The 21,709-nt window shown below is 39.3% G+C and overlaps 1 protein-coding gene across 1 annotated transcript in view; it reads left to right on the top strand.

Moving 5' to 3' along the window:
- Positions 1 to 21,709, top strand: part of LOC123775312 (bromodomain testis-specific protein) — a 277,850-nt gene that overhangs the window by 6,062 nt on the left and 250,079 nt on the right. The window contains 1 exon segment of the mRNA XM_045770359.2: positions 12,009 to 12,867. Coding sequence (XP_045626315.2) covers positions 12,009 to 12,867 — 859 coding nt within the window.

Raw genomic sequence — 21,709 nt, 5'->3', positions numbered from 1 at the left:
ATCTCCCCTCACTTTGACCTATGCAATGGTCAACATTCCTTCTATCAGCATTGAACTGATGTGAGCCAGGCTCCAACAAAAAATATTACTTTTTTATATATGATATACAGTATTAGAAAGTAAGGCATCTTAATTCAAAGGAAAAAAAGAATAAAAACTGGAATAGCTGTAGAACTGAGCTAGAGTAGTCCTTCAAAGTTCATTCAAATATTGAGTTGATATTGTTATGTCCAAATAAAAATGACAAAAAGATAAGGCAATTTATATTTTTTTAAAGGTGGGGATGGTTCAACCCCCCCCCAGGTTAATCTGTATTTTTAAAATTCACATATTGGAGTTAAGACTAATGTATGTGAATGAGTGGCATTCTAGATATTCATGAGTACTGTATTTGGTTGCATATCCTGCAAATATTGATTTGTAAATTGGGACGTTGACTGAAAATGGTGGAAAAATCTTGATACATATATTATACTTTGTGTATTTAATGAATTGAAGATTTATACCATAAGTACATTTGTGTTAAATTAATTTCAGATTGATAAAGGTATATGAATCATAAGTAGACCTGACAACAGTATCTGTAATTCAGACTACTACTATTAGTTTGTTTATCCTATTCCTAATAGCTTCTTCATTCTTGCTGAACTAAATTGATGTGAATGAGATGAAAGGAGAAAGCCATTTTAACATCTGGTTGGATACTTGGATTATCTTGCTTTACTTAGCAAATATCTGGGAATTATATCCCATAAATATTCTGGGAAATATTCTGGGAAACTATATGTTTCATACTCCTGACAATACAGTATTAAAAAACTAATTTTAGTCACCAAATTATTTTGAAATCTCCATGATAATTTCTTAACTATATTTTGCTATCATACTTACAGGCAATATATTACCACATACCTAGTACAGTATATATAAATACTATGTAAAGAGAGTGTGAGTATAAAGGGATGCCTAGTATCTTTATACAGATGTACTACACATTCTAGTCAACCTAGTCAACTTAACGCTGAATAATGTTGTGTTAGATGTTTGGTAAGCCTTTATTTAAGTCTTGGACTTGGGAATTATTTTATGAAAGCCTGTTGTCCTCCTTCACTGAAACAGGTTCATTTAACAGTTGGACATTTAACAGTTGTAATCTATTCGTTTTGACCTTTTTCTTAGCAACAAAAATAATTTTAAGGCATTGAAGTGTATATGCTGAAATCATACAAGGCTTTTGATGTCATTGTGTCCTATGTTGGTTCTCTGGAGTTTAACCTTTGCTAAACCTCTTTTTATAGTTCTTCCAATGCCATCACATGTATTCTTACCACAATTTGTCACAAAGACATGCCATTTAACTTGCCACACAAAAATCATCTTCATAATGACATGGATTTATAAAATTTGTACAAATTTTTATATTTACCAACACAGCCCTTATAATAGTAATAACTTTCACATTAGGGAACCTTCTTTTGATATATACTCTACTGCTGAAAAGTATAAATTGCTGTAATTGAGTGCATGATAATCACTGATAATACTCTAACTACTATGCATAAATTCAACCTTCTTCTTATACTACAACTACAAATGCAATGTAAAGTAACCGCAAGACTTGTGACGAGGGAATACTATTCTGAAAAATCCTGAAAAGCAAGTACTTAATTTAATTTTAGATTGTCATTGGATATATGTATGTCATTGAATATATATATATATATATATATATATATATATATATATATATATATATATATATATATAATATATATATATAATATATATATATAATATATATATATTATATATATATATATATATATATATATATATATATAATATATATATATATATATATATAATATATATATAATATATATATATATAATATATATATAATATATATATATCAATAAAAAATCTCAGGCCTTTATTGCCAGTTACAGGAACCATGAGTTTTTATTTTGGTGATATGTGCACACAAAAAGTGTGTTCCTTTGCCCCCAGCAATGAAACACCAACTTGTTACTAAACTTAAAAAAAAGATGAAAATAGTATGCTTGTACCAGTTTTTCTATATCTTTCATACAATTCTTTAATTAAGTTACCCTAGTAAGAGGCACTTTTATGAGCTCCTTATGACCAGTATCTTTATTTTGACAGACTGAATTATCCAACTTTTTCTTCATCCTCACAGAAAGCTGTTATTTGTGATGTGTATATATATATTTTTGTTTTTGTAACTAATTTCAATCAACTTGCCAATATTCAAATCGGTATTTGCAGAATTTACTACCAAATACTCAGGAATTTCTTAGCTGACATTTGCAAATATGGTTGTTCTCTGTGTGAATAAATATTTCCATAACTTTTTTTTTACATAAATTTTAAGTGTTTTTCATAACAGTATCAACTTAATATTTGAAATACTGTATTAAATTTTGAATGCACTTTGAATCACTCCCCTAACTCAATAAGGTGCAGAAATAGATATTTAAAAAAGTTGGTATTCTCAAAAACCCCTTATTAGAGGGAATAGAGGGCTGTAGCTTTGAACCAAAAGTTGTATTTATTTGAAACTTCTATTTTTTAACTTCTGGGTAAAAACAAAGAACACCCCACCCAACCCTATCCCAACAATAATGAGTTAAGCTATGTAGAGAAATAGCAATGATCAATCTAAATCTACAAGAATCATATAAAATCATGGCGAGGCATTTGAGCAAAAGATCATCAGTGAAAAAGAGGCATTAAGGAGAGAACACATTCTTCAATACAAAATCTAAAACAAAAAACTTCATCTAGCATTGGGCCCTTGTGCAAAAGACCCAATAAAAGAAAGAAGGATGGAACTTTACCAGATGACACAGAAATGGGTGAAATAGAGGCTACTGAATGATTGTTTTCAGTAAACCTCTGAACACACTGAAAAATGAAAAGGCAATAATCAATGAGTTCTGAGTAATTGTGTTTGAAGACCTTACTTTTAATGAACAATAAAGTAGTTGTCACAACTACAGGAAAAAATGACAAGTTGGATAATAAGAACCTTTCAAACAAAAATTGTCAGACCAATGATGATACTTAAGATGCTGGTGATTTCAAGGGTGGAAATCACTAGTTGCACAACAAGTCCCATTCAAAGCTGGAGAACATGCCTAGATCTTTTACTGCTTGAATCCTTTCTATAAACCATCTTAAGTTATTGAAATGTTTAACATTCCTCTAGAATATTAGAATAGGCTGTATTCTCTAGAATACAGGCTTTGTAGTACAGTTGGATTTGGTCTACTCATTCGGGAATCCCAGTATGGATAGAAAAAAACTGGGCGTATTTCCTTCCACTTAGTACTAATAGATACTTGGGAGTTAGACAACTATTGTGGAGTTGCATTCTGGAAAGGATCAGTAGTTTGACCATGCAGGGGCCCTTGATACCAGCCTAATGAATATACACACACAGGCTGCCTGTCCCCTGACAAAAGGAATTATTAACATTTATGCTTGGAAAATATTAAGAGGGACTAGTTCCAAATCTACACAAAGAAATAACTCCTTATGAAACCAGGGGGGTATAGCAGGAAGTTGAAAGTAGCCCCTTGAAAAGATGAGAGGCACTAAACACACTTAAGAGACAATTCTATCAACATTTGTATCTATTTTGTCGGACTACTTAAAGGTGCCCTCACGGTAAAGCATAATGCACTAGATGCTTTGAGCAACGCCTTTCAATTGAGGATTTTAGGTCTTGCAACTTGAAATCAATCTAGATGAGGGATTTTGTTAACTAGATTTGGCATTTAAATGTTTAATATCTGTGCAAGAGTAGATTATTTTAGAAGCAGAGAAATATGAATTATGCAATTAAGAGGATTTATGTAAAGTATTGAGGTATCACTGAACATTGTTTATTTACCTGCACTCAACATCCTCCGATAAGATCAGGTCAGTTTCATTTTTGACTTGTGATCGAACATTTGGTCTAATCTTCCTGGCCATGAAAAAGACAATTAATACTGTATATTTGCAGGAGTCCATATAACAATATGTTATAGCTTTGCTAGATACTGTACTTTACAAAACACAGAATAATGTACTGGATATATCAATGTGGGAAAAATAGGAGAGATGTCACGGAAGTGCTGAGCAAATGCTTGCTAAATTACAGTAACATGGTAGAAAGAGTAGTGTAGTTAGCAGCTAGCTAGGCTGTAACGTACCTGTTGTCCTACAGTCTTGAACCCGATTATACTAGTTGTTGCAATGATGGCTTGACAGAAGAAGCAGCTGGGTTAAAGGAGAGAATAAATGCTGCAGGACGAGGGTAGCGAGGGGCATAAGAGAATGCCAAAAGGTCGGCATCAGGAAGGGAGGTGCATGATGCTGGAATGGGGGGGGGAGTAATACCACAGGGGCAGTGACCCCCTAAATTGGGTAGATTTCTTGGTGTGTATAATGAGTGTTCTAATTATAGTTTGATAAAGAAGTACAATACTGTACTATATTTACTAAATCAAATTCTGATAATTTTAAAGTTAATAATTTATAGTAGATTTTTCATCAATAATACCATCCAGGTTCATAAAAGTCCTTGAAATTTTGCACAGCAGTGGTTTCTAGTATGGGCATCAGGAAATGGATCGCGATGCACCTGACGGGCCTCATAGCTGAATGGACAGCGTGATGAGAGCTATGCTTGTGGTGTCCCGTCTTCCCAGCACTGTCATATAATGCTTTGAAATTACTGAAAGTTTTGGCCTCCACCACTACCTCACCTAACTTGTTCCAACCATCTACCACTGTTTGCGAAAATGAATTTTTGTATATTGCTTCAGCAGCCTTGCTTAATTAGTTTAAATTTATGACCTCTTGTTCTTGAAGTTATAGGTCTCAGGAATTCTTTCCTATCAATTTTATCGATTCCTGTTACTATTTAGTAGGATCATATCGCCTCTTTCTTCTATCTTCTAGTTTTGGCATATATAATGCCTCTGACCTCTCCTCGTAGCTCATGTCTTTCAGTTCTGAGAGCCACTTTGTGGCATACCTGCTTGGTGGGGTTCTGGGAGTTCTATTCCTGAAGCCCGGCCCAAGGCCAGGCTTGACTTGAGACTTGGGGCATGTCTGCACCTTTTCCAGATTGTTGATGTGCTTCTTAAGATATGGGCACCATACAACCGCTGCGTATTCCAGCTTTGGTCTAACAAAAGTTGTGAACAATTTCTATAGTATTTTGCCATCCATGTATTTAAAAGCAATTCTGAAGTTAGAAAGTGTAGCATAGGCTCCTCGCACAATGTTCTTTATGTGGTCCTCAGGTGATAGTTTTCTATCTAGAACCACCCCTAGATCTTTCTTTATCAGCATTCTTTAAAGATATAATTTATAGGTTGTGTGGGGCCCAATGTTCTCCTATTCCACATTCCATAACATGGCATTTATTCACATTAAATTCCATTTGCCAAGTAGTGCCTCATATACTGTACTTATTTTGTCCAGATCTTCTTGAAGGGCACGACAATCATCTAAGTTTCTTATCTTCCCAATTATCTTAGCATCATCAGCAAACATGTTCATATAATTCTGCATTCCATCTGGTAGATTGTTATGTAGACAATGAACATTACCGGTGCAATAACTGAACCCTGTGGTACTCCACTTGTGACATTTCTCCAGTCCGATACATTGCCTCTGATTACTGCCCTCATTTTTCTATCAGTTAGAAAATTTTTCATCCATGTTAGAAGCGTACCTGTCTCTGCACCAATATGTTCCAGTTTCCAGAACAACCTCTTATGGGAAACTCTGGCAAAAGCCTTTTTTAAGGTTCAGATAGGTCCCAATCATTTCTTCTGTAAAATCTGTGGTTCGATCATAGAAACTGAGTAAATTCGTTACACAGCATCTTCCAAATCGAAAACCATACTGACTGTCCGATATTATATAGTTTTTTCCCAGGTGTTCTACCCATTTAGTTTTAATTATTTTTGCCAATATTTTGACTATTACACTTGTCAATGATACAGGTCTATAATTGAGGGGGAGGGGGACTTTCCCTGCTGCCCCTTTTGTAGATTGGAACTATGTTAGCCTTTTTCCACACACCTGCTATGACTCTAGTACACATGCAAATGAGTGGTAGTCGTTTGCATGTGTACAGTACATGCAAATGACTACCTCACTCAGTGACACACATGTCAATGAGTGTGTGTGTGTGTGTAATTACCTAAGTGTAGTTACAGGATGAGCTACGCTCGTGGTGTCTCCTCTTCCCAGCACTCTTTGTCGTATGTTTTGAAAGTACAGTACTGAAGGTTTTGGCCTCTACCACCTTCTCGCCTAACTTGTTCGAACTGTCTACAAATGTGTTTGCGAAAGAAAGTGTGTTTTCCATGGTTACATGGAGGAGGAACATAATCAGTATTCAGTTCAAGCTTGCTTGAAAAGTCGTCTTTTGCGAAAGTTGCAAAAGTATCTTTGAGTGTTACTTGCCTTACACCATCTATCTGCATTTTTGAAAACTGTAAAATCTGTAAAATTGCTATCAGACTAAAGACTGACATCAAAGCATCTTCCAGTGGACTTTAAGATTCCTTTGGTGCTACATAGTCTTCCCGGCTTGGTGCATTCTTTGATAATTACTTTCTTACTTTAAAATTTCTTCAGAGTACTTCTCTTCCTCCTTCATGCTCTCTTGAGTTCTTTGGTCCCTTTACTCCTCCCCTGAAGAATTCTATAAATTCATCTGGGTGTTTTCTGTCACCAAATCAATATTCTCAGTCCTGAGATAGTAAAGTATTGTCTCAATCCATGGATACACTTCTTCAAGATTGGCTGATATAATTTTAATTTTTTTTAATGTGCATTTATTCCATTAACATAGGCAAGGAATTCTTAATTTCTTTTGCTCTCATTTCCTTTGCACCAAATCCTTCAAAATTTGCAACAATGTTGCTGGAAACAAACCAGCTGCAGACCAAAGTTTATTTCAGCTGCAGACCAAAGTATATTTCAGCCATGCTTCAAGGTTGATTGCTGGCCTATTTCTCATGCCAGCCCTATAGTAAGTGTTTTCATAAATTCCTTAATGTTACCCTTCTTTGCATGGAGTTGTTTGGCAAATTCATTTCTGAGGTGGAGTTTGAGGTTCGAAATTACTCCTTAATCCATGGATTGTACCAAGAAAATTGTATTGGGTGGCAAGAATGTACCAACCATATTGCCCTTAACTAATTCATCTTAATGTGGATGTGTTGGTCTGTTATAAACAAATAGCACTGCTTTGTTGTTCTCTGGTAAACCAATACTATTAAAATTAATTTTCACCCCGGGTATGAAATGACTTAAAATCTTCATAAAAAATTACTCATGACATCCAACCTATGCTGAGCCTTATAAATCACAGAAATAGTATTCTTGACCCAAGTACCTTTGGATTTAGACTTTATGCAATCGAACAAAGTTAACCTGTGCCCGCCAGCTACATTTGAACAGCAAAGTACAGAGAACCACTCTTTGTTTCTTGTCATTTCACCCCAATGAGTCAAACTATCCAACATTGGCCAGTATAAGCTTGTTTCATCAGCATTACAGGGACTATGTAGTACAGTCGGGTTCGTTCTCGACACAATATGTAGAGGTCGCACCATGGCATCTTGGTGGCTGGCAGCAAAATGACCTAGGCCTTTTATGGGTGGATTATGGTAAAGAAGCTGATGAGGTGGCTTGTTGAACACACATGCTGAGCTGGAATAATTGGACGCTTGAAAGTCAAACTGTGTTGGGCAGTAGGCCCAACACAGTTTGTGTATGTGTACACAAATTTTGTACACATTATGTTTACAAAATAAATGATGGGGATTATCTTTCCTTTAATCCGTAATGTGCAGTTGTTTTTAACCCTTGACAGTGGCTCTGGAGTCGTACCCGTACAAAAAGTTGTACCCGTCCATGCAAAAAAAATACTTAATTATTAATTTGTATGCATAATGTAAGAAGAACAGGAAAATAATTGAATATTTATTAATTCACTGGGTGGAGGTGCTTTGCAAGGCTGGGTCTGGCACTTTTCAACGCTTGGTGCTCGTCTTTCCCTGTTTTATCCTCCAATGTTTCACTGATTGTTTTATCACTTGTTTTTCTTTATTTACATTCATAGAGCTCTTATATCCATATTTGCATCATACATGAAAACCCAGACAATTGTTTGAATCATCATATGATTCTGTAACATTTACGACAGTACCAGCATTTGTACCATGAAATGGCTGTACTTATAGAGGTTAAAAGTGCCACTCTAAAATTCTTTTTTTGTGTGTGTAATTACACATAGGTAATTACAGTGTGTGTGTGTGTGTGTGTGTAAAATGATACTTCTTCATACAAAAATTAAGGAATATTAATAAAAATAATCTCTGGTTTCCTGCATAATGGAAGAGAGTCTGGTGGGAATGTCATTTGCCAACTCATTATATAGGGGTGAGGGGTCTGAAGTTGAAGTCCTTCTATTAAGGCTGCATCTGGGATCCTCTTGTACGTAGGTTCTAACCCTCTTCACGGCCCTTGTGGATTTGTTCATTTGAAGTTAGATTGTTTTTATGCCAACTGTTTCACTTAAGTCTACACAGTTTGTGGAATACTGTAACTTGATTCATGTACAGTACTGATAATTGACAAAAACAGAGAGTACTGTATTTAGGCCTACAGTGTTTCATGTACTGTATACATAGGGGCCTCGTAGCCTGGTGGATAGCGCACAGGACTCGTAATTCTGTGGCGCGGGTTCGATTCCCGCATGAGGCAGAAACAAATGGGCAAAGTTTCTTTCACCCTGAATGCCCTTGTTACCTAGCAGTAAATAGGTACCTGGGAGTTAGTCAGCTGTCACGGGCTGCTTCCTGGGGGTGGAGGCCTGGTCGAGGACCGGGCCGCGGGGACACTAAAAAGCCCCGAAATCATCTCAAGATAACCTCAAGATAGTATACTGTATTACATGTAAATCTGTTCCTGGCACAGCTCAAAGGAAGTGTCTTGCAACCCAATCCTTTTATGCATTTCTCTGGGACTGTCGTTTAGATTCAATGCCATAGGTTCAAATTTATGTGAAAAACCTAATTGTGATTTGATTATGATCATAGGCCAATGGTACACGTTAACCTCATTGCACAGTAAGCTATGAAAAAGTAATGCAGAATGTGTTCATGTGTTCAGTCTGTACACATTTCTAACAATTATTGTATTGAATAAATACAGTGGAACCTCGAGTGACGAATGCCTCAATTTACGAGCATTTTGAATAACGAGCACGCCAATCGCAGACAATTTGTCTCGATTGGTGAGCGCTCGTTTCATTAACGAGAAAACCACATGGTGTGTGTTCCTGCTGCTTTTCACGCATTCTCGGACGTCTCCGATGATGCAAATAAATTTTTTTTTAAAGATGCTGGGATGTAAAGGGGTGACTGCTGTGATATTGCAAGGCATTGACTTTTTTTTTTTTTTGTAGAATAAAAACACGAACAAAATTTTAAAAAAGGACAAATGTCAAAAAGGTTTGTTCGGTGTTTGTCAGGTAGGATGCTCCATTATGACAATCTTTCTTTGTTTCAAATGTGTTCAATTTGTTTTGTATTTTTCATTTATTTATTAATAATGGAGCAGCCTACCTGACAAACACTGAACGAACCTTTATGACATGTTAGTTTGTCAAATTTGTTCATTTTTTTTTTTTTTTCATTTTTATAGCAAAAGGTTCGTTCAGTGATTGCCAGGTAGGCTGCTCCATTATTTAAGAAATCAAATATCATATTGATGTTTTTCAGTGGTGGAACGAATTATTTTTATTTCCAATATTTTAAATGGGGAAACTCATTTTTAGAAACAAGCATTTCACATGAAGATCACGGCGCCGAAATGGATTAAATTCGTTATTCGAGGTACCACTGTATATTATTATACTGAACTGTACAGTATATACAAGATACACTTGTCTTACAAGTCAAGCCTGGCCTGGTAATAGTAGAACTCCCAGAACTAATCCAGGTACACTAATTTGTATGTTATTAATGCACTTTGAATGTATTAGTGTATTGTAAATACAGAACAGTACTGTATAGGTGGCCACTGCATGTCATTTATTAACCTGGCAGGAAGACTTTAATTCTGATTTCTGTCTTAAATGAGTAAGCCAAACTTGGTCGCAATTGTTGATGAGTTACCCTGATACCAGAGTTTCTGAGGTCTGAATCAGTAAGGGATCAGTACAGTATTCATTATAATCATGTGTGCACAATTAAATCACATTAAAAAATCAGTAGGAGTCATGAGGATTTGAACCTACACACTTGGTACTCCTAAGCACTCTCCCTAGGCTACTACACCACGATATGGTAAAAAACAATGCAACCTGGGATTCAACTGAATCCTATAGGGGGTCCTGAAGCTTCGAATATTTCAAAGTTTCGTGTATTTTCACATGCACTCTAGCTGTGGTCCAGAAGTTCTACCTCCAGCACTTCTCTTCAAATGCACAATAAAATCACGTTACCGTGATAATAATGAAAAATCAGTAGGACCCATTGTGCATTTGATGAGAAGTGCTGGAGGTAGAACTTCTGGACCACAGCTAGAGTGCATGAGGGCAATGTGTTAAACCCTGATTAGGCCTTAGTAGAAGCTTCAGGACCCCCTAGAGGAAGGATTCAGTTGAATCCCAGATTACATTGCTTTTGACCATGTCATAGTTTTTATACATTTTGACCATTTTTAATTTATATCTATCGATATAGCTTGTACCATAAGCTATATGATTGCCATCACAATTTGGTTATCCTGCCAGACTTTGAATGACATTACCAGACACAATAGCAACAAAGGGTGGTTACAAGATTCATCGTTTTGAGTTGTGCCAGAAGCAGATTTACAAGAAATATAGGTGTATACACATTACATGTGTGTGGGCAGTGAAATTACTCATTTCATCAAGTAATACAGTACAGTACTCGATCACTGATTTTGTGAATTATGTATAAATAAATGGATATTCCCCCACATTGTGTTTACTAGATTGGAACAACAAACATATAAATCATCTTAGCGCTCTGCTTTGCATGGTGAGTCAGCTATATTATCATAAGAGTTTACAGACTAAATGACCTCCATCTCCCCCTCACCTAGCAGCTTCCTCATCTCCAAGAAACATTAAAATAAGTAAAGGCCGGACATACATACATACAGACATATATATATATATATATATATATATATATATATATATATATATATATATATATATATATATATATATATATATATATAATATAAATATTATTTTTCTTAATTTGTTGTTAAAATACTGATAAATTATACCATACAGTCCTACAAAATGGGTTAATTCTGATCCCAGTACATTAGAAACTGATGCACTACTGTACTATTATTAGTACTGTACAGTACATATAACTCATATTGTTAAAAGTACACTTTATTGTAATATCCCCACATTGTAATATCAAGCAGCTCATGTTACCATTTTTTTTATGATTATGAGTAGCTTAAACTGAAAACTGTATTTCATATGATTTGGTGAATTGATGAAATTTCTTCTGCTAACATAACCAGTTATGCATAATAGCTACAGTGCTGTAAAATAAATGCACAACTAACCCACACATTAGAATATTAAGTTTTGATAATATTTGTGTCATGGCTTACAGAAAGTATAATCCAGTTTTAATATAAATGTGAGTTATGCATTATTTCAATTCAGGTATTTGCATTACTGAATTTGTGAAAATCAAGTAGGAACACATTGAGCAGTACCATATAATAAGAGCAAGTCTTTAATGTAACTGGAACAAATAAACACAAAACTAAAAATGGAGAAAATTTACAATGTTTTGGTCTTTCTAATTTATACTTATTATGTTCTTGGCAGATTTGTATAATTTTCCACATGACTCAAGATACAGTACTAATATATTTTCCCTCCCCTCCCTTCTACTCAGGGACATAACCATGGAGGAGACAAACGGAGGTGGTATGCAGGTGGACTCTCCCCCTAAGGTGGGAGGGACAATTGAGCCTCCACCAAGAGAAGAACTCGTTATTGACCCCATTAATGGCATTGTGCAACCTCCATTCACCCCGCCTCCACATAGACCTGGGCGTATCACAAACCAGCTACAATATATTCAGAAACAAGTGATGAAAACAGTTTGGAAACACCAGTTTGCCTGGCCATTTCATCAGCCAGTTGATGCTATGAAGCTCAATTTACCAGACTACCACAAAATTATTAAGCATCCTATGGACTTAGGCACTATAAAGAAACGACTTGAAAATAAATATTATTGGAGTGCCAAAGAGTGTATACAGGACTTCAACACTATGTTTACTAATTGCTATGTGTATAATAAGCCTGGTGAAGATGTAGTGTTAATGGCACAGACGCTAGAAAAAATATTTTTAACGAAAGTGGCTGCTATGCCAAAGGATGAAGTAGAGGTGGAAGATGCCACAAGCAAAGGTGGTAAAGGCCGCAAAGGTCGGACCCCAGTAGTGCCAGGAACTAAGCCACCCAGGCCTCCTGTTACTCCCTCTGCCCCATCTGTTACTGCTCCAAACTCAGCTCCAGCAGTTACAGCATCCCCTGCCATGAGTGCTGTTACTATTGGGGGCATGACTAGCACTAGCTCGCCAGCCCTTTCGAATTCCTTATCCTCGCCACCAACGGCCACTACCATGGGGTCGTCTCAACTGCCATTGCCCATGAGAGTAACCACTCCACCAACTACAACTACAGTGCTGGGCTCTACTGCTCAGCCCACCGTCCCAGCGCCTACGTCTACTAATTCCTTTCCACCGGTAAGTACTGCACTGGACTTCATTTTGCTGGCCACATTTGATATCTAGCTGCTAGATATCAAAATGCCATAGTTTAAATTTGTGCTTTACTTTTTTATACATTTATACATATAATGCACACTTTTTTTCATGTGTGTGTGGAAATTTTATGGGCTATATCAGTTGATCTGTGGCAACTTGTTTTATTCTATTAATATTTATACAGCAGCAGTAACATGTTGTCAGCTGTATTTTCTCCTGTTACATTATCATTTTAAAAATAATGTTCAAGGAGACCAAGGCCCACATACAATGGGGTGAAGGTAGTTGAAAAGGATAAAATCTGAGAGTAAGTGCAATGGAAAGCCTTTACCTGGAGGCACACATCAGCATCATATACAGAGCATTTGGGAATCTGTATAAGGAGACATTCAGAGCACTGTACAATACAGTGCTCTAAATGTCTCCTACCTCGACAACTGGCTGGCTTGGGCTCTCGCCCATGTTCGGTTTCCTGGTGTACTAGCAGTTTTCCCAGTTGATTCTGTCCTGGGTTTAGATCTTGCTTGGCCTAGTCTGGGACTCTATCTGGATTTCTTTTTCCTTGCTGCAGTGGCCTTGCTATGTTGGTGTTAGTGTGTCCCAGGTTCCTAAGTGGTTGCACGAAAGTCTGTGCAGGAGCCTGAACTTTGCCTGTGTGGTTAACCCCCCTGGGCAGGGTGTGGATGGACCATGGACTACTCCGTTGATTATTACTCACTTCCGAAGTACTGAGTGTGTAATACAGTGCGTTACTGTGTAAATAGTGTGTGAAACTGTACATATTGTAATTTTAGTGAATTTTTAATAAGTAATATTGCGACAATAAACATTTATTTTGGACACATTACTGACACATGTATCACAGTTCCATGGAACATTATGAACATTCTGCTGTATACATATTGTAAAGGACACAAATATGCATCATATACAATAAAAAACAAATAAAACCTCATTGGAAATACATAAAACAAATAATTGAAAATATATTTGTGGCAACACCCGGTGCTTAAATGGCCCGGGCGACTGTGTCTGGGCATTTCACGCACTGGCGACCAGCCCCTGATGACGTCACAGCGCACCTTGTCCACGTCCCCACAGCCAAAGTAAGTGGAATTTGGTATTTATTTTTAAATAAATTCCAAAGTCCCTTTGGTGGATCTACTGGGTGTTCCCAGTCCCAAAGTGTGACTTGATGGATCTAAGATACATCCTCAATCTCTCAGAGCTGAGCAACTTCAATTCCTGTCAGTCCTTCCTCATGACCATCTTCGTCCAGATTTGCGTACTATTACAGGCTGGAGCTTTGATTGTGCTCAGCTCAACCCAGGAGTTTAGCTCCTGGGCCTGACTCATGGAATTCAATATTCGTAAAGAAATGTAAAGTACCAGTAGCGCGAGCGCTCAGCATAATACGGAGAAAGAGCCTGGATACAGGGGAAGATACCAGCTGCACTTAAATCTGCAGATATAGCTCCTCTGCACAAGGGGTGTAGTATAACCTTGGCAAAAAATTATAGACCAGTTGCACTAACATTACACATAATTAAAGTTTTTGAAAGAGTGATTAGGAATCAAATTTCTAGTTTTATTGAAAATAATGAGCTACACAACCCAGGACAACATGGATTTAGAGCAGGCAGATCCTGTCTGTCACAGTTACTCAACCACTATGACAAAATCACAGAAGCTCTAGAAGAAAAGCAAAATGCAGATGTTGTATATACAGACTTTGCAAAGGGATTCGACAAATGTGACCATGGAGTGATAGCACGCAAAATGAGGTCAATGGGAATAACTGGTAAAGTAGGACATTGGATACTTAATTTCCTGTCGAACAGAACGCAAAGAGTAACGGTCAATTAAAATGCAGTTAAAAGCTCTGTACCTTAAGGTACAGTCCTTGCACCACTGCTGTTCCTTATTCTGATATCAGGTATAGACAAAAATACAAGTCACAGCTTCATGTGATCCTTTGCAGATAACACAAAAATCAGCATGAAAATTACCTCTGCTGAAGACATTGAAAACTACCAGCAGATATCAACAAAGTTTTCGATTGGACAGCAGAAAATAACATGATGCTTAATTAATTTAAGTGATAAATTCCAGGTACTTAGATACAACAAAAATGAGGATCTGAAACAATACAGGGTACAAAACACAATTGAATCTGCCCACAGTATGAAAACAGCATGTCAAGGATTTGGGAATGATGATGTCTGACAATCTAACGTTTAGGGAGCATAACAAAGCAAATATTGTGTCAGCCAAAAAAATGATAGGATGAATTACGAGAACTTTCAAATCCAGGGATCCCATCACAATGGTTGTACTCATAAAGTTACTTGTGTTGTCCTGTCTCGAGTACTGCTCGGTACTCACTTTCCCCCTTCAGAGCAGGAGAGATTGCTGAAATAAGAAGGAATACAAAGAACATATATGGCACGCATAGATGCGATAAAGCACCTAAATTATTGGGCTCGTCTCAGAGCTCTCCAAATGTACTCGCTAGAAAGGAGACGAGGGAGATGCCAAATAATATACACATGGAAAATACTGGAGGGACAGGTCCCAAATGTACAGGCATACCTCAGTTTAAGAGTTTAATTGGTTCCTGGAGACGCCTCGTATTCCGAAAACTCGCATTCCGAAGCTAATTTCCCCATAAGAAATAAAGGGAAATGAATTAATCCGTTCCTGACTACCCCAAAAACCCCTCATCAAACTAAATTTTTATACCTAATTCATCTAAATAAACCTACAAAACTATGTTCAAGTTATTACTTACCTTGCTGTTGAATGCTGTAGGCGTATGGAAGATGGTGAGGTGGGAGGAAGAGAGAAGTTACTGTTTGGAAGGGGAGTCCCCTTCCATTATCACATCAGGCAGTGAGGACTTCACTGGTATGCACACTCTGGCACATTTTGCCTGCATACCACTACGACTTGCTTGTTTTACTAAGAATTTGTCTAATGACACTTGTTTTTCCCTACATTTTAACACTTGTCTGTAGTAAGACATCACATTATCATTTAAAAGGTCAATGCAACGGCCTGCTACAGCTTTATCTGGGTGAGTTTTTTCAACAAAACTTTGCAGTTCTTCCCATACTTCACACATTTTCTTAATCAAGAAGGGACATCCTCTACTGCCTCTACTCACAGCTATTTTCTTAGGTTGAACCTTACCAATGGCTTTCTTGAGACCCATGGCAAGATATATAATGACAACTTTTATGCTCAAATGGCCAAAAAAACGATAAAAAAACTGTAAATCCTTGTGAAGAATTCATGTGGGATAGTCACTGGACACGAGACACTGGTAAACTGAGGCTCGATCGCCATGCCACCACGCGCCAGTCGGCCTGTACACGTATCAACAAACTCGCGTCCCGAGGTAACCCTCGCCTTCCGAGACATATTTTTGGAGTAAATCCTGCTCGTCTTCCGAAAAACTCGCATACAGGGACACTCGCATTCCGAGGTACCACTGTACACAGTAAAATAACAACGTACTGGAGTGAATGACATGGAAAAAAATGCAGAATAAAACTAATGAATAGCAGGGGTGCCATAGGCACAATCAGAGAACACTATAAACATCAGAGGTCCGCAATTGTTCAACGTCCTCCCAGCGACTATAAGAAATATTGTATTGCTGGAACAACCGTGGACATCTTCATGAGAAAACTAGATTTTCTAAAAAAAAGTGCTGGGCCAACCGGGCTGTGGTGGGTATGTGGGCCTGCGGGCCACTCCAAGCAACAGCCTGGTGGGCCAAACTCGCACAAGTCAAGCCTGGCCTCAGGCCGGACTTGAGGAGAAGAAGAACTCTCAGAACCCCCATCAAGCAGGTGTCCTTGGATCTCAAGGAGGCCTATTGGCAGGCTCCTATTCATCCGGAGTTCAAGTACTGGTAAGGCTTTGTTGGGGGCATCAGTTCCCAACTGGGCTCCCTGCATGTGTACCAGGCTAGTGTGGGGTCACTGGCCTGGGTTTGTGTGTTTGGCCTACCTTGACGACTGGGTAGTGTGGGGCCCCTCAGTCAGTTTGCGTGTCAGCTGGCCAGGGATCTGATTCTCGGCTTGTTGGGTTCAGATTCCTTGTAAACTGGAGGAAGTCATAGTGGGTTCTATCTCAGATTTGTGTTTTGGCTGTATTTGGCATTCATGGTCAGCATTTCCAAGCCTCCGGCCAGAGGCTGGGAAAGAGATGCTGACCATGTCTGGCTAGTCTGGTTAGCGATGCTGACCAAGCTAATTTTCCAACTTCATCCCCATCTGGTGATGGATCAGTCCCAGATGACTTGTCAGTTGGTCCAGCAGTTGTGTTGAAGCCTTAACTTGGCTTACATTGTCTCTCCTCTGGGCAGGGTTTGGCTTCTCTGGTTCTGCTCTTTATGTTGCTCCCGGGGACTGGTGGGTTTGTGCCTAGTCTGCCCTTTGCTGTCTCTTGCTTTGCCAGCTTCCACTTTGGGCTTTTTGGGGTTTGATTCCGTAGCGTCATCCTTCCCCGTCGCTTGAGGTGTTCAGAGACGCTTCGTCGCTTGTTGGGGCTTCATGACCACCACTTACCAGGATACACACGGAGGTGGTGGGCGTTCAATCAGGACACTGCTTGGTGTGGGAGTTTGTGGCAGTTTGGCAGGCCTTTAGGAGGGTTCAGTTTCCTCTAGGCTTGGTGCTTCAGCTTCACTCTTGACTGTTTGCCCGGTGTAAGTTCACTAAGAACTAAGTTCAGTACCTGAACTTAGTCACTTTGGTGACGTCCTTTCCCCTGTGGAGCTGGACTCTATGGGTAACTCTGCTTTTGGCTTGTCCTTCTCAGGGTCTACTTCTCTACAGTTTAAGTGTGGGATGCATTGAATGTTCTTGTGGATGGGTTATCTTGTTTCTGTTCTATTTCCATGGAGTGGACCATCAATGATGTGTCCTGCTAGCTTTACAAGACATTCGGTTGCCCTGAGGTGATCTCTTAGCATTAGCATGGAGTTGGCACATTACCACCTATGAGGCTTCATTCCTAGATAGTGAGGTTCTTGACATTGGTGCAGTAGGTTACCTACTTTGTGGTTACCACAGTGGTGTCAAGGTAATGAATTGAAATGAAATGTGGATTTCAGAGAATAATATTTTCAGATGTGACAGGAAACACAGGCTACAGGGTGAGGTCAGCCAGTACATCAAAGAGACCCTCATCTGCACTGAGTTGCTAAACACCACAAACAATATGGTGGAAGTGCTGATAATCATGTATGAGGTGCAAATGTATGCACCATTTGCATACATGGGAACCTTACAAGGTGTATGAGGTGAAAAGTGTAAAAGTATTTGCACTTTTCTTTTACCTACTTGTTTCTTTGTTGTCTTTCCAGTCTTCATCTGGTATGTCTTGTCCTTCCTGTAATACAGTAGTTGATATTTGTTTGGCATCTTTGGCCAAATACTGTCACCTCTTACCATTCGGTGCTGACAGAGCCCCAATTGTTTGTATTTTGTGTTGATGCCTTCACAGTGCCGTTTCACAAGCTGTTTCATTTTTTTTTTGTCGCCTGTCCTGTTCATGCTCCTCCTGAGCTGCCCTAGTCTCTTGACTGGGTTTTGATTTTTCTCTCCTCACTTCAGTTTATGGTTGTCCCTTTGGCTTGCGATGTTTTTCTTAAGGCTGTCACTAGTGCCTCTCCCCTCTGATTGTAGGGCTGGGGTGCTTCAGGGTCTTCTCTGAAAGCAGGGATTCTGCTCTTTTGGCCCTGGTGGGCAGTTTTTGAGTGATATGGAAACCAATGACCTTCACAACCCAAGCCAACATGCATTTAGAGCGGGAAGATCATGCCTTTCGTAGATTATCAGGCACTACGTACTTACCTTTTGACTACCTGTTGCAGATTTCAAGGATCAATATCTCCACAGCCCAGTCTCTGACCAGACTTCATGGTTGCTGGTCTGATAAACCAGGCTATTCTATATGGCTCCTCGCAGCCTGATGTACAAGTCACAGCCTGGTTGATTAGGTATCCTTTGAAGGTGACTATGACAAAATCATTGATGCGTTAGAAGAAAAACAGAATTCAGATGTGATATACATGGACTTTGCAAAGGCATTTGATAAATGTGGCGAGAGTGATAGCCCACAAAATGAGGACAATATGAATAGCAAGTAAAGTAGGGTGATGGATGAATGCAAAGAGTATGTCAATCAAATTAAAGCACTGCCCAAGCACTGTAAAAGCTCTGTGCCTCAGGGCACAGTCCTTGCACCACTACTTTTCTTTGTTCTCTTATCAGATATAAGCAAAAATACAAGTCACAGCTTCATGTCATCTTTTGCAGATGACACAAATATCAACATTGTTTGGGCAGCTGAAATAACATAATTTTAACGCTTCAGGCTTCAGGCTTTTTAGGATCCTTGGCACCTTCCTCTGCTGTCACTCAATGTGTATCTGGATGCATCTGCTTGGCTGGGCTGGCTACTTGAGCAGTGCTTGCAGAGCCAGCCAGGGCCATTGGTTGGGTCTGTTCTGTTGGAGACGCAGTATGGTGCAACAATTTGCAGCCATGTGATGTGCTCTATGGAGGTTTCAGATTTCTCTGCGTTCTGTAATTATGCTTCATTCAACCTGAATCAGGTTGGTTCCCTTTAGGCGTTCATGTTCAGGGAATGTGTGATATTCTTACAGATGGCCTCTCACTTCCCATCCTATCTCCATGGAATGGGCATCGATGCTGTGCATTGGCTTTACGAGTTGTTAGGGCACCCCAAACTGAGGCACCCCTCAGGTTGGATGCATTTCGGCTGGAATGGTTGCAATGGGGGTTTCTGTACTTCTTTCCTTCGGTCCATCTTTTGATACGGGTTCTAGCCAGGTTGCAGTCCTACCATGGGACAGTAGTCCTTCTGGCTTTTTGGTTTTAGTTCGACCTTAGTTTCAGTTGCTGCTTCCATGGAATCCGATCCTGGGCATTTTTCTGCAGCTCTGTCTCTTTCAGAAGATCAGCCTGATAATGTTCCTTGATCTTTGAACTTCTCCATGGTTCTTTATTTCTGGTCATTCTGATGCATCCTTCTGACCATGTATATGGCGAGCTGGGTGTCCCACCTGCGTTCGTCTTCCTGTCGACAGTATGAGGTTGCTTGATGCTCTTCTCACTACTTTATCATAATTCTTTTGTCTTTGTCAGGGTGTGTTCTTTCCTTTCTTGGTTGTTTCTCAGTTGGTATCTTATGCTTAATACAACCTGGATTGTACCTGAATAGGGTACTGGGAGTTTTTCTACTCCCCATGCCTGGTACAGGGCTGGTTCAAGCCTTGGTCCAACAGGCCAGGTAGTGGCCTGCAGACCAGCATATCCACTACAACTAGGGTGGTCCAGTACTACTTGTCGAAAACTATCCCACTATTTCTTGAAGCCTTCCAATTTTGTTCCAGCAATATTTCTTAAACATGCTGGGAGAATATTGAGCAACCGTGGAACTCTGATGTCCAGTGTTCTCTAATTGTGCTTATGGCAAGTCTACTCTTCACAGGCTCTATTCTGCATTTCCTTCCATATTTCCGTATGTTGTTATTTTACTGTGCAAATGGGGACCTAGCCCCTCAGTACTCGATTACTGTCGCTTCTTTATCGTTCGATGCTGGCCAAGTCACTGCTGCTTGAGTTTGGTGTCTGTGCTACCTCAGTCACAATTCGGAGGCTGTCTTGAACGTTCTTTCACCTCTGGTCTGGTCAGTTTGCCACCTGAACCCTTTTGGTTTCTTGACTGTTTCTTGATTGCTTGATATCTGCTTTAAGGGGTTGTGGGAGTTGTTTTACTCTTCAAGCCCGTCCCGAGGCCTAGCTGAACTTGTGAGAGCTTGGTCTAACAGGCTTGGTCTAAGCAAAGTGCGGTTGGTCCGACACTTTTTGACGAAAACTATCTAGTTTTCTCTTGAAGATGTCCACGGTTGATCTGACAGTATTAATTATATTCGTTGTTGAACAACCATTTTCTTTCTTCTCGTTGGTTTATGGTGTCTTGTTTGATTCCTATTATTAGGCAGTTTTCCTGTTGGCAGCAGGCTTTGGTTGTATGGTTGGGTTGAGGGAGCTTATGCTTTTCTCTGGAGGCAGTGTTTTTGTTTTTAGGCCTTGGCAGGCATTATGGTCATTTGCAGCTGTCTCCTTTTCTGGCAAAGAATGAGTTAGAGCACTTCTGGAGGAATTCTTTGGTTATTTATACTTGGTTGGCTTGACCGGGGTGCAGCATTTGCTGTGCCATTGGTGGCTCTTCACCACTACCTTCATGCCACCGATTCTTCCTTGGGTACTTTGTGGGTTACTTCTGTATCTTTGTTTCCCTCTTCTGATGCTTGTGTTTCTCGGGTCATTTTCAGTTGCAAGTCCTGGAAGCCTTCGGTGTACCCTCATGCCCATGATGTTTGCAAATATGTGGCTCTCAGAGGGTTTTGCTAATGTCTTGGGGGTGATATTTGGGTACTGGGGTTTTGTCAGTCTGTGACAGTCTTCTAGGCCGGGTGTTTTGGTAATGTCCCCAGGCATCATCATGCCTGTGTTGCATTGGGTAGTTTCTCTCATCCTTCCTGGATCTTGCATGGAGAGGGTCTCAGGAGTTGTTCTACTAACCAAGTACGACCTGAGACCAGGGTTAACTTGTGATAACTTGGTCCAACAGGCTTACCTGCTTGATGGGGGTTTGGGAGTTCTACTCCCCAAGCCCGGCCCGAGGCCAGGCTTGACTTGAGAGCTTGGTCCAATAGGCTGTTGCTTGAGTGGCTGCAGGCCCACATACCCACCACAGCCCAGTTGGTCCTGCACTT

The sequence above is a fragment of the Procambarus clarkii genome, chromosome 70, assembly GCF_040958095.1.
Source record: "Procambarus clarkii isolate CNS0578487 chromosome 70, FALCON_Pclarkii_2.0, whole genome shotgun sequence".
NCBI lineage: Eukaryota > Metazoa > Arthropoda > Malacostraca > Decapoda > Cambaridae > Procambarus > Procambarus clarkii.
The sequence above is the reverse complement of the archived record's forward strand: the minus strand, read 5'-3'. Positions and strand labels throughout refer to the sequence as shown.